A 12,376-nucleotide genomic window follows, 5' to 3' on the forward strand; every position below is an offset into this window, starting at 1 on the left:
TACACCCAACCCAAAACGATTTTTAGAAATGGAGGCACAGATTCAAAACAAGTCTGTCCCACAATTTCTAAAAATCGTTTTGGGTTTGGTGTATTTGTACATCTGTGCACCCCTCTTGGCAAGAGATACACCCAACCCAGAAGGATTTTTAGAAATGGAGGTACAGATGCAAAGCGAGGGAGGGGGCAGGGAGCAGGGGCAGGGAGAGGGCAAATGAGACTGTTGCATGTCTCTGAGTGTGCACGTGGTGAGGGTGAATGCTATGGGCGGGGAGCGGAGGCGTATGAGCCAGCACTTTCTAGTAGAGCTGCCATATTTGAAATGGGGCAATGCTGGTACTCCTCAGTTAGCTCTATATAATCTTGATGGGATAGTACTGCTGTAACAGGGCTTCTATAATTGTTGAATCTTCTTAGCGATAATACTATGCTTTTGTTGAGGCAATGCTAGTTCATCTTAGTGGGGCTGCTATACTTTTGATGGTACAACATCAGCACTTCTCAGTTGAGCTGCTACACTCTTAATGACAAGGCCCCAGCACTTCTCAACAGATGTATTTCTTTTTATTTTAATTGGTTATTTATAATGCATGTACTACCCAGAGGTTTCTAAGCGCGGACTGAGGGAGCGAACCTGTGTTGCGCGGACTGAGGGAGTGAACCTGTGTTGCGTGGACCGAGGGAGCGATCCTGTGTTGCGCGGACCAAGGGAGCGAACCTGTGTTGCGCGGACCGAATGAGCGAACCTGTGTTGCGCGGATCGAGGGAGCGCACCTGTTTTGCACGGACCGAGGGATCGAACCTGTGTTTCTCTGTGTCGTCTTGCTTCCAAAGGCGAACACGTTGCCCCTTAGCTATTCTTCCGATACTCTAAAGATCTGAAGTACATTTAATGATACAGAACCAGAACTATTGAGCAAGTCTGTCATCATCAGAATAACTCAACACTGTCGTGGTTATACAAGAGCTCATATATTTAAAGGGATGGAATTACTCAGAATGTAGCAGCACTATTCAATAACCCAAAGTTCTTAAGCATAGTTAATGTGAAAATACTACACTTCTCACAAAGGCTTCTACACCTTTTATGGGGCAGCACTGATCCAGCCTACTGCTCACATGCTCAGAATTGTCATTTCTCAGCAGGACTGCAACACTATACCATTGTGTGCTGCATGTTGAGTGCTTCTTCACCACCAATGTGGATTCATGGCTCTCTCCCAGTGTCTAAATAGTAGACCTGTCTACATTCAATTGGCAACAGTCATGTCCGGAGCTGCCTGCTGTCCATAAGCTGCTGCTCAGGATGTTGGGAGCCGTGATGGGGCAAGGGATAGAAGGCTTGAGCCTGTCCGATAGCAGATTCAGCAGGGTCTTAAAACCGGCTCACTCCTTCTGGAGGGACCATGGGGCAAAATGAGCCTGATCCCACATACAGGGGGTAGTTACCCCTTTATCTCCCCTGAATGAATGAATGAGCTCTCTCAGACACAAGTTATCACCCCTGCACACAAATTGAATGAATATGGTATTGATCTATAGATCGAGAAAACTGGAGTGACAATTCAGAGTGTTTTAACAGAAATATAATTGTCTTCCCAGATGGGAGACTGACTCCATTAATATACATGGGGTCACTTAGATGACCAAGAGTGAAACTGTACATTCAGTTGTGAGATTACAAGCAACGGTTGATACTATGCTCCAAGGAGTGAGGTGCCCTCTCAATATATCACACTGTTTATAGGTGTGAGACCCATCCTGAATGCTTGCACAAAGAGCCTTGGCTAGAGTTTCACACTGAAGAAGAGAGCATGTGATCCGGAGTCTGCAGCCCACAACACGCAGGGGATTCCCATGCTCCCACTTGCGAGATTTGCACCAAATTAGTGAGATTGTGCTCCAAGGTAGGAGGCACACACACTCTTTGCTCTGATGTTTGACACACTCACAGGGTGGGACAGCATTTCATTCTCCCATCCTAGTTGTGTTGCTCTGCCTTTTGAGGGCTACTACAACCTGGATGATTATAGAGGGGTGGAGTAGGGGCAGTGATGGCCTACTGGAATGCAACTCGAAGGCTTAAATCTCCTTCTTACCTGACTTTAATATATGTAGTACATGCTAGCCATGCTGCGCACACCGCCAGCACAGCGTGAGCCGTGCAATAAAGTTGGCGACTGCATGCAAATTTGCGGTCCTATAACTGCCAGTGATGTCACTTCCTGTATTTGGGCCCCCCCCCCCCCCCGGGAAATTCATAGGTCGGCTCCCCTGGCGGACAGTACAATGTTAATGTGACAGGTATGTCATGTTACCATGTCAAAGCTTCCCGGCCCCAGAGAAGCGTTGGAGTCCTGTGATTTGAACTATACGATACATAAATAACATATATCTTTTCAAGGAGCGCTGATAGGCCGGACTCATCCTTCATTTTTGGCAACCCAAATATACAAGTCAATAAATCATGATAAGAAAATATATTATTTTGTCAATCTGTTGATATGTTCAACTAAGACCTGCGCAAGCAGAAAAGGTTGGCTTGTTTGCTGTATATGGTCACCTGCGGTGTATGTCACACCATGGTGAGTAAACCTTGAATATCATTCCGTACATTGCATGAAGATCACAACATCTGGCAGATGCATTTGGCCATCATTGTGCATGCAACTTTGCAGCTGTACTCGCTTTGTTAACTGACCATATGAGGGTACTGCAATGGCACAATCCATGACCCATCAAGGTTACTTAAAATTCCTTTGAAATCTATGCAATATATTTACCTTCACAGACTCTGTGTATGAGAAACATAAATATGCCAGGTTTGTTTGTTTGTTTGTTTGTTTGTTTGTTTTATTCACTTTTTATGCATGCCAGACCCTGGGGTAGCAGGGCGTAGCGATAAGAAAATGCGAAGCTTACATGGTTAGAATAATGGCCTGAAATCACAAATAATTACATAATATACAATGTACAAGGAATGGTCAAATTGGAATTGCATAAAATATACAGTGGAGATAGATGCAAATGATTACAGTCGGATGTAGATGTCAGTTCAGCTGAGGTCAGTAGAGGTTAGGAGCTGAATAACATTTTTTCTGAAACGGAGGTAGGGCAAATCCACTCTTAAGTCTTGTGGCAGTGAATTCCAGGTTTTTGCAGCCTTTACAGGGAAGCTATTTCCTCCGATCGTGGTGAGTCTGAAGTTAGGTAGTGTCAATCAGTTGGCGTTGACAGCTCTGGTCGGTCTGATAGATGTTCGCCTATGGAATTTGTCAATCAAGTACCTAGGGGCGGAGTTGTTAAGGGCTTTGTGGGTCAGAGATAGCATCTTGAGTTGTATTTTATTGTCAGCGGTCAGCCATTTGTGATGGCGTCTAGCGGAGGAGATATGGGTTCTTTTATTTATACCTAGTTCTGCTCTCAGGGCATTATTTTGTAATATTTGTAATCTTTGAATTATTGTTTTATTAGCTCCTGAATATAGTGCATTGCAGTAATCAATTCTGGAGAGCATTAAGGGTCTGGCCAAGATTAAGCAGCTATTATTGGAAAGGAATGGTTTACCAGCTCTTATCAATTTGCAGGTGTAAGCCGTGGAGGAGGCCAAGGATTTTACCTGTTTATCAAGTGATAAGGTGGAATCAAGATAGAATCCAAGGGTTTTTACATCCTTGGACACTTGGATGATATTCCCGTCTATATTGAAGGAGGAGAATTCCTGGCCTAGTTTTTTGATATTGGCTTGGGAGCCCAGGATTATCAACTCAGTCTTATCATTGTTCAGACAGAGGCCATGAGTAGCCATCCATGCCTGGATGATAAGATATACTTTGTTCACCAATTCCGTGTCCTTTTCATGATCCCCAGAAAGCGAGTGGAGGATCTGTGTATCATCTGCATAGTTAGTGTAGGTAATGCCGAGATGGTCCAGATCATCAAACAGGGGCTTGGTGAAGATGTTGTATAGAGTTCAGGAGACACAAGAGCCCTGGGGGACATCACATGAGATGGGGGTGGGATCTGCCGCTGCTGAAGACTCTCATGGTTCTTTCACTCAAGAATGACTCAATCCATTTAATGGCTTCCGGGGAAAAGTGGGCGGCAGAATCCAGATGACTACAAAGGACTTTATGATCCACTAAATCAAAGGTGGCTGAGAGGTCCAGGAGTAGCAGGAGTACTGTCCTACCTTTGTCCCTCAGCTCATCGATTTGGGATTTCAAATCAATTAGGGCAGTTTCTGTTCCATGTAACGGACGGAAGCCCGATTGTCTCACTCCTAAAAGGTTATGTAGTTCAAGATGTTTTTGAATTTGGTTATATGCAGGTTTGTCAAGTATCTTGAGAAGAAACGGTACTGTAGTGATGGGGCGGTATTTAGTAGGGATGAGGGGGTCTAAGGTCTGCTTTTTAAGTAGGGGGAGCACCCAGGACTCTTTAAGGTTGGCCGGGATGGTGCCTGAGGCAAAGAAGGAGTTAATCAATTTGGTGATAAAGGGAGATAGTTCTCTGGCAGCGTCCTTTATTAGTTGCGTTGGGCAGATGTCACCTTTACAATTGGAAGGTTTAAGTGAAAGGATAATTTTTTCTACTTCCAAGGTAGTCATTTTGGAGAAGTGGAAGGAATTGCCATGCACCAATACATTATTGGTGTGAGGCATTTTAGGCGAGTCCTGAATTTTAAGCGTTTCTTTTTTTTGCTGAATTTTATTTTGGAGTGTGATAATGTTATTTGCTAGGGCTAGTTGGATATCTGTGCACCAGGATTTATCCTTGGTGCAGGTATCCTGTGTGGCGACAGGGGACTCGAGTTCCTTTAGGATGGAAAATAGGTCTCTCATGCTAGAATTAGATTTGGCTATACGATCGTCATACGAGTTGCGTTTTGCCTGGCAAACTTCTTTTTTGTATAACGAGGAGAGAGAGGTTAATTTGGCTTTTTTGTCAACTGAAGGGCAGAGCCTCCAAGTGGTTTCGCTTTTTCTTTTCAGGATACGTAGGTCTCTTAGCTGTGGTGTAAACCATTTGTTTAGATGAGCTTTGGGTTTGCTTGATCTAAGTTTAAGAGGTGCCAGTTTATCTAGAGTAGAGAGCATAATATTATTGAATTCTTGCACTAAGGTTCTAGGATCTAGATTTTCTGATAGTACGTTGAGGGTGGGTAATATAGCTGGGATGACTTTCTCTGCAGTAATGCATTTTCTATTTCTGGTTAAGCAAGGAGGCGCTAGTAGAGGGGCCATGGTGTTGGGTCTGGCGGTGGCTAAGTTAAAGGACACCAATGAGTGGTCTGTCCAGGGTAAGAGCATTATGGAAGAAATAGTGACTGAGCAGTTGCAGTCTGCTATCCAATCTAACGTTCTCCCCTTCAGGTGTGTGGGCTTGTCAACTTTTTGAGTTAGGCCTAGTGGGTGAATCATGTTGGCTGTCACTAAGGCATTGGTATCTGTGCTGTCATGGAGACCTAAGTTAAAGTCCCCAAGAAGGATTAGTTGAGAGCAAGGTTTGAGATTGTTGGTAAGTAGGTTATGGAGATCCTCTTCAAATGTGCCTAACGGGCCTGGAGGTCTGTATAGTAGGTGAATAGTGAGTGATTGATTATTATTTATCTGGAATTTGGCAGATAAGGTTTCACAAGATTGAAGCGATTTGGTGGGGACTACTCTGAGGGTGAGGCTCGTTTTAGCGATTATGGCGATACCACCACCTCTTGCACCTTCTCGGTCTTGTCTGACTATCGTGTAGCCATCAGGGATGGCTAACATAAGCGAGGGTCCTGCGGCATTATGTAGCCAGGTCTCAGTAATCGCGAGAAAATCAAGATTACCTTCAGCGATTAGGTTGGCTATGTCAAGGGCATGGGCGACGAGTGATCACACATTAAGGAGTGCTCCTGCGATGGGAGGGGTTTTAGTGATGTCTGTAGCTTGGCTAGATTGAGTGGTAGATGTGTTGGATGGCTTGGGTTTGTTATTATGAATTGGGCAGGCCTTGGAATTAGGTGTGGGAGGTTGCAAAGGTAGCATAGTATGGCTCGGTTTGCTAGTCTGCTGATAGTTTTGATGTTGGTAGGGGGGAGAGACCTACGGAGAGGTTCGTGCAGTTTAGTTAGTTTGGCACGAAGTCTGAGGTTTCTGCTGAGTGTAGCACATGGTAGTGATGCCAAGGAGATTGTCTCGGGGGATCCGTAACTGGGATGTAAATATAGGCCAAGGGTATTGCAGTTCAGGCGTGTAGGCGACATCAAGGGAGACAGAGTGTGAGGTAGGTTAAAGTCTAGCATGATGAGCAAGTGTAGGATAGTCCTCAGTAGGACTGTGTAAATAGCTAGCAGATACATAGTTGTATTAGAGTGGGCTATCTAGAAAACCATACTGGGCAGTAGGCGGGAACCGTTGGTGACCAGGTTAATCTAAGTTCAAGGAGTGCAGTGTGAACTAAAGGCACGATATGGATAGGTGGAGTAATTTAGCAATAGGATTCTCCTAAATACAGAACACAATGTATACTAGAAGCACCTAAGTATGAAACACAATGTACAATAAAGTCACCTAAGTGCAGGCACAGTGTATACTAGAGATATCAGCAAGTAGGAGCAGTTTAGCAGCAAAAAATCACTTAAATGCAAAGCATAATGTATGCTAGAAGTGGATAGGTATAGTCAACCTAGATGCATCTTTGCTTGAGCGAACCTAAATGCGAGTTTGCTAAGGCAATAGTAGGTGGGCATAGGTAAACTGGTGGCTAGTGGGCAGATGCAAGCAACCTAAAATGCAGCTTTGCTATAGCAAGTGACCTAAGTACAATTTTGCTAAGGCAGGCAAAAATAGCTAGGCATAGGTTGGTAGTTCATGGACATTTGTGTTCAGCTTAAATGCATATTTGTTGAGGCATGCGGGTAGAAGCTAAACATTGGTAGGCATATGTTAAGTATGCGCAGATGCAAGTTCACTAATGCAAGAAGAAGTCGATAGTGCGGATATGCATGTTAGCAGAGTACAACTTAGCTGACTATGCGAGCCAAAGGATAGATCTGTATAATCCGTGTGATCTATTGGGTGGGCGGGTTAGTTGCACATACGGTTTTACATACGATTAGGCATACCAATATGGGCACACGTTATATTGTCAATATAAGATTTGCATACGCATGCAGGCTGAGCAATGCTTAGATACCTGAGGTCCGTAGCGCTATAAGAATGTCCAATCAGGTTGCATTCCTAGCAAAGGCCCGGGTCAAATATGCACAGCGGTGCAGGAATTTGGATGTAGACGTGCAAAGGGGGCTGGCCCCACGGGCGCCACAGTGTGCAAACAGGGGCAAAACAGGTGCTTTTCATGCGGCGCTTCTCAGGAAGGACCCCGCTTCCAACTGCCGGCGGATGTACGTTGCTGAAATAAGGTTGCTTGTTGCTAGGCTACCGATCATTGCTAGGTTGTTCTCCAAAAATCAATGGCAGATGACAGTAAAGAGAAGAAAGCCACATTAACCCTACCAGAGTTAGGCAGACATATTTGCCTATAATGATGCCTACAGATTTAAGACCACTGCGAAACTGAGCCATGAGTCTTTTCTGTGAGCCGATAAAAGTGGGTCATGTACAGTGTCTACTGTCGAGGTTTCGCTGAGAGAAGAGGTGAAAGGTCAGCTGGAATACCCTTCCATTCTGGAAGGAAAGCAGCATCATAGTGAAAGAGCTTGAGAAATGGTGAACCAGGCAAGGTGAAATTGTCGAGGTATATTACCTCTCCACCAGCGAGGTAACCTGCCCAAATCCCAAAAGTGCCGATGGTCATGATAGTATGGTTGCAGTGGGCAAGGAAAGAAAAGTCCTTCACGGGGGAGGACTCATTGCTGTCGCCAGCGAAGTAGACATCCCCTCTGGAGTTGTTGATATTCTCCTTGCACCACTGCATCCCATTGCTTGTCACCACAAACACTGGCTCCTGATATTTGTCCCGGAAATAAGCCATAGCCTTGTCTAAATAGCCTTTATCGGCTACCACACCTTTCCGGGAATTGGGCATAATATGGACATAGTCCCCCCTACGAACATGAACCCCAATGTAAGTCACATTCTTTCGAGAGCCCTTTAGCTTTTCCAGATAGGCATTGGCCTCCTCCTTGATAAAGTCGTGGAAAGTAAATTCTCGGAGGATCTCCTTTCGTATGTGGTGGTAGAATGTCCACGAGCAGGGATAGCCACCAAAATAGACATACTTTCCACTGATGCTCTTGTATTCCTCAGACATCCAGTCATGCAGCCAATAATGCCTCCACTTTATCCTTTTGATGACACTTTTTTGCAAATGTGGCAAACTGATCTTGAAGATAGGAGCCAACCAGTTGAACAAACCTGTTGTTATGTAAGCTGGATGCCCGTTGAGTTTAGCCAAGCCATACAATGTTGCATACTCTCCCATCTGGTTGCCCAGGCGGCCATCGGATTTTATAGTCCAAGCCCCGTCATGAAGGACATTGGTTATGTTTGTTATTGTTTTTGGTCGCTCATAGTTTCCTGTCACTGAATAGGCTAAGTACACGGGTGTCCATCGAATCTCATAATGGTAGTAAAAGGATATGCCAAAGACTCCAAGAACACAGAAAAGAGTGAGTACAACGACATTTCGGTGTTTGGGCCCAGTCACCTGTAAACACATCTCTCCTCTTCACCAGCGACCTGTACAAAGAGAAACAAATGATGCATTCTGAGTACTCTTCACTCAAGAGATGGAACGCTTATTGGTTATCTGGCTTTCTCGAAACTGATCAACGTTCAATAAACTGAACTTAAACATTGATCCCTTTTTTTAACATTCTAACAACTTCGAAGCGTCTGCCGGTATGATAGTGAGATTTTAGAGGATGGGCAGGACAAGGATGTTTGAGAGAGAAGACCCAGAGCTATGACCAAAAAAGCAGACATTTCCTTTGATGTTAACTGAAAACAAATTGGGGAAAAACTGGACTTTTTGTTTAAAAAGCAGAAGCAATGGGGGAAGATTTCCCCTACTTGATCATTTGGTAGCAACGTGTGAGCAGATAGTCGTTCATTTTGACTCCCTTGGAATGTCCTGGCTCCTAGGAGAATTAGTAGGTGTTTTCCGTGGGATTGGGATGCCTGCACACCTGTATTGTATTCGGTAATATATGGAGGAACATAATCACAGTGACATGGAGCTTGATCGAAATTAATGAAAACCTGAAGGCAGAAAAGGTTCCTGGGAGAGTCAGAGGTGAGCAGCAGTTTTAGGGCCTCATTACGACCCAGGCGGTAAGGGGTTAACCGCGCCGTAAAAGGTGGTGGCGCCGTTAACCCCTTACCGTCTAATTACTAGGTCCCTTTGCGGGTCCCTACCTTAACGGCTGGTTTTACCAGCCGGTAAGGATTGGACCCGCAAAGGGACCCTGGAGGTAATTACGGTACCGCAATTTGCGGTACCGTAACTACCGCCTTCCCCATTTCCATTGAGCCCTATGGGGGCAAAAATGGGAATGGGGAAGGGCCAATGGTGAATGGGGAATTACCTCCCTGCCAACCTTGGAATGGGGTGGTAATTCCGCCATTCACCATGGCGGAATCGGTAAAATACTGGCAGCAACCATGGCGCTGCTAGCGCCATGGTTACCGCCTGGGTCGTAATGAGGCCCTTAGTGTTAAACGAGCATTGGCAAAGCCTATAGTTTTAGCTGATGTACAGGCTTCGGCCAAGTATGGGCATCACATGCCCCAATACCCACACACTTTCCAGGTTTTGACATCAAAAGCATTTGCGAATGGCGCATGCAGACGTAGATAATCACGTTGCATCCATGGAAATGAAATTAAAGATACCTTGAATGTTGGAGAAAAGGGCTCGACCTATTGATGTCATAGGGCAGCGAGTTCCTTCTTTTTAATGAATTTGTTGAATATTTGCGATCGCATCATTGCCATCTACCACCCAGGTGGCCACAATGATATGCCCACCCAGCTAGCATAGTGGTGTTGGGTTCCATATTGCCCAGTCTGGACGTAGTGTCGGGTTCCTGCAGGCCCTTTTAGGATAGAAAGTTCAGAACTATGTTGTCCATTTAGTACAGCAGTGCCAGATTTCACCATTCTCAGTTTACACAGCAGTAGGAACATGTCTTTCTTTTATTTGTATTTATTTTATCGCGCATTTTTAAGGTACTTATACAACTGAATAGTGTTTCGAAGTGCCCCTCAATATGCCCAGATAGCTCAGTATGTCTAGATTGCACAAGTGGTGGTCAACACTGTGCATGGTAGACTGTGCTTCTGCACCAACCTGGAATTAATGCGAACTGTCGGCCGCATTTGCTAATTGGAAGTAATTCGGAATTTGCAGATATTTTGTGGGATATTTGCACACAGAAAAGTGTTCCCCCTATTCCATGGGCCTCATAATGAGTTTAGAGGTGCGGTAGAAAAGTGGTGGTAATTTCATTACGCCACTTTTTTTGGCTTTAACGGAATTCCTACCACTTTTACTGCGCCGCCAGAATCCGAGAATGGCGGGAAAGTGGAGAATTCACTTAAATAAACTTTAGCAAAAAGCTGGAGGTGAATCATCCACAATTTGGCAAATCACCACTCACAATAGATCCACTAAAGCATCCACTGAGCCATATGAGCTCCACAATGGAAATGCACACCTCCTTGCCAGCGCTTGTAATCCTGTGGTAAATCCACGGGCCTGATTGCCTGTAACCGTAAAAGAGTTTGGCTGTAATTCCACTGCTTCATTTCCAAATTACTGGCATGCAGATAATGAAATCCCATAGTGTTGCGGTTGCTGCACATAGCCAGGGAATCCTCCCCATACCAAAATACCATCTGTTTCTCTAGGCAGTATTTCTTATGTGTTTGTCCCCTGTGAGTGTTACATTTACTTCCCTCCACAACCTGGTCAGAATGTCCCTCAAACTCACCCCATTAAAAGAAGCTCACCAATTCCCATCAAATCTGATTTCTTATCTGTTGTATGTTCTTTTGTGATCAAAAGAGCATTGATGTTCCTCCTGTATAAATATATATATATATATATATATATATATATATATATATATATATATATATATTTATATATATATATATATATTTATATTTATATATATATATATATTACATGGCCACAGTAGTGGCCATGTAGTTATGGTTAAGTTGGTGTTTCCATAGGAAGAGCACTTTTTGGGCGGCTTGTAACTTCACTCTCCCTGTACGAATCCTCACCAAACTTTGCACAAAAAGTATTTGGGTCACTCTGAATTTCTTTGCAAAGTGTGGTGAGGATTCGTCCAGGGGGGGCAAGGTTATAGGGGGGTCCCAAAACTATTTTTTCCCATAGACTGAATGGGAAAAAAATTTTGCTCGCGTCTACAGCCCAAACCGCTGGACGGATTTTCACCAAATTTGGACCAGGAGCAGCGGCTTTGGTGAAAATCCATCCAGTAGTTTTTTTTAAAATGACCAAAAAGTAGGTAAAAAAAAATTAATGATATCTGTGTTCGGTCCGCGGACACACTTCCCTGTTCGCTCCGTGGACAGTGTCCTGATTGGCCAATCGGCTTGCGTGATGTCCGCGGACATGCAACGTGTTCGCTGATTGGACGGCGTGGAACGTGAAGTGCGTCAGATTTTCGGTAGCGCCCGCCATCTTGGATTTGCGGACGTCCGCGGACAGCGCGGTGAAACTTTGTTCAAAATGTGTATTTAGTAGAGTGCTTTGGTGTGTAGGAGTGTTTGGGGAGGGTGGGAGTGTATGAGATAGGATGAAAGTTGTGTTTTTTTATGTGTTAGACGTTCTTTTTGTGTTCGATTTGTCTGCGGACATCACAGGTGTTCTGAAATGTTCTAAATAAACTGAAATATTGAGGACTCAATATGTGTCCGTTTTGTTCGCAAGCAAGCTGTAACTGTTCTAAGAACACTTGCGGTGTCCGGAAATGTTCGCAAATAAACAAAATGGGGGTGTCCTGAGGACGCTGTCCGTATTGTTCGTTGTCAAGTTGAATGTGTTCTAAGAACACTCGCGGTGTCCTGAAATGTTCGTAAATACACAAAATGGGGGTGTTCTGAGGACGCTGTCCATATTGTTCATTGTCAAGTTGAATGTGTTCTAAGAACACTCGCGGTGTCCTGAAATGTTCGAAAATACACAAAATGGGGGTGTTCTGAAGACGTTGTCGAACACTCGCTGTGTCCTGAAATGTTCGCAAATATGAATGGGGGTTGTGGCTGGCAAGTTGAATGTGTTCTAAGAACACTTGCGGTGTCCTGAAATGTTTGCAAATAAACACAATGGGGGTGTCCTGAGGACGCTGTCCGTAATTGTTCTCTGTCAAGTTGAATGTGTTCTAAGAACACTCG

The 12,376-nt window shown here is 44.4% G+C and overlaps 2 protein-coding genes across 2 annotated transcripts in view; both read right to left on the reverse strand.

Moving 5' to 3' along the window:
• Positions 1-12,376, reverse strand: part of LOC138527173 (galactoside alpha-(1,2)-fucosyltransferase 2-like) — a 233,252-nt gene that overhangs the window by 114,879 nt on the left and 105,997 nt on the right. The window lies entirely within an intron of this gene.
• LOC138527175 (galactoside alpha-(1,2)-fucosyltransferase 2-like) overlaps positions 7,611-12,376 on the reverse strand; it is a 110,748-nt gene continuing 105,982 nt past the window's right edge. Inside the window, exon 2 of the mRNA XM_069638282.1 lies at positions 7,611-8,683. Coding sequence (XP_069494383.1) covers positions 7,611-8,663 — 1,053 coding nt within the window. The 5' untranslated portion in view covers positions 8,664-8,683. The remainder of the gene's footprint in view (positions 8,684-12,376) is intronic.

Source organism: Ambystoma mexicanum, chromosome 1q (assembly GCF_040938575.1).
Source record: "Ambystoma mexicanum isolate Mex_15411 chromosome 1q, UKY_AmexF1_1, whole genome shotgun sequence".
NCBI classification, from domain to species: domain Eukaryota; kingdom Metazoa; phylum Chordata; class Amphibia; order Caudata; family Ambystomatidae; genus Ambystoma; species Ambystoma mexicanum.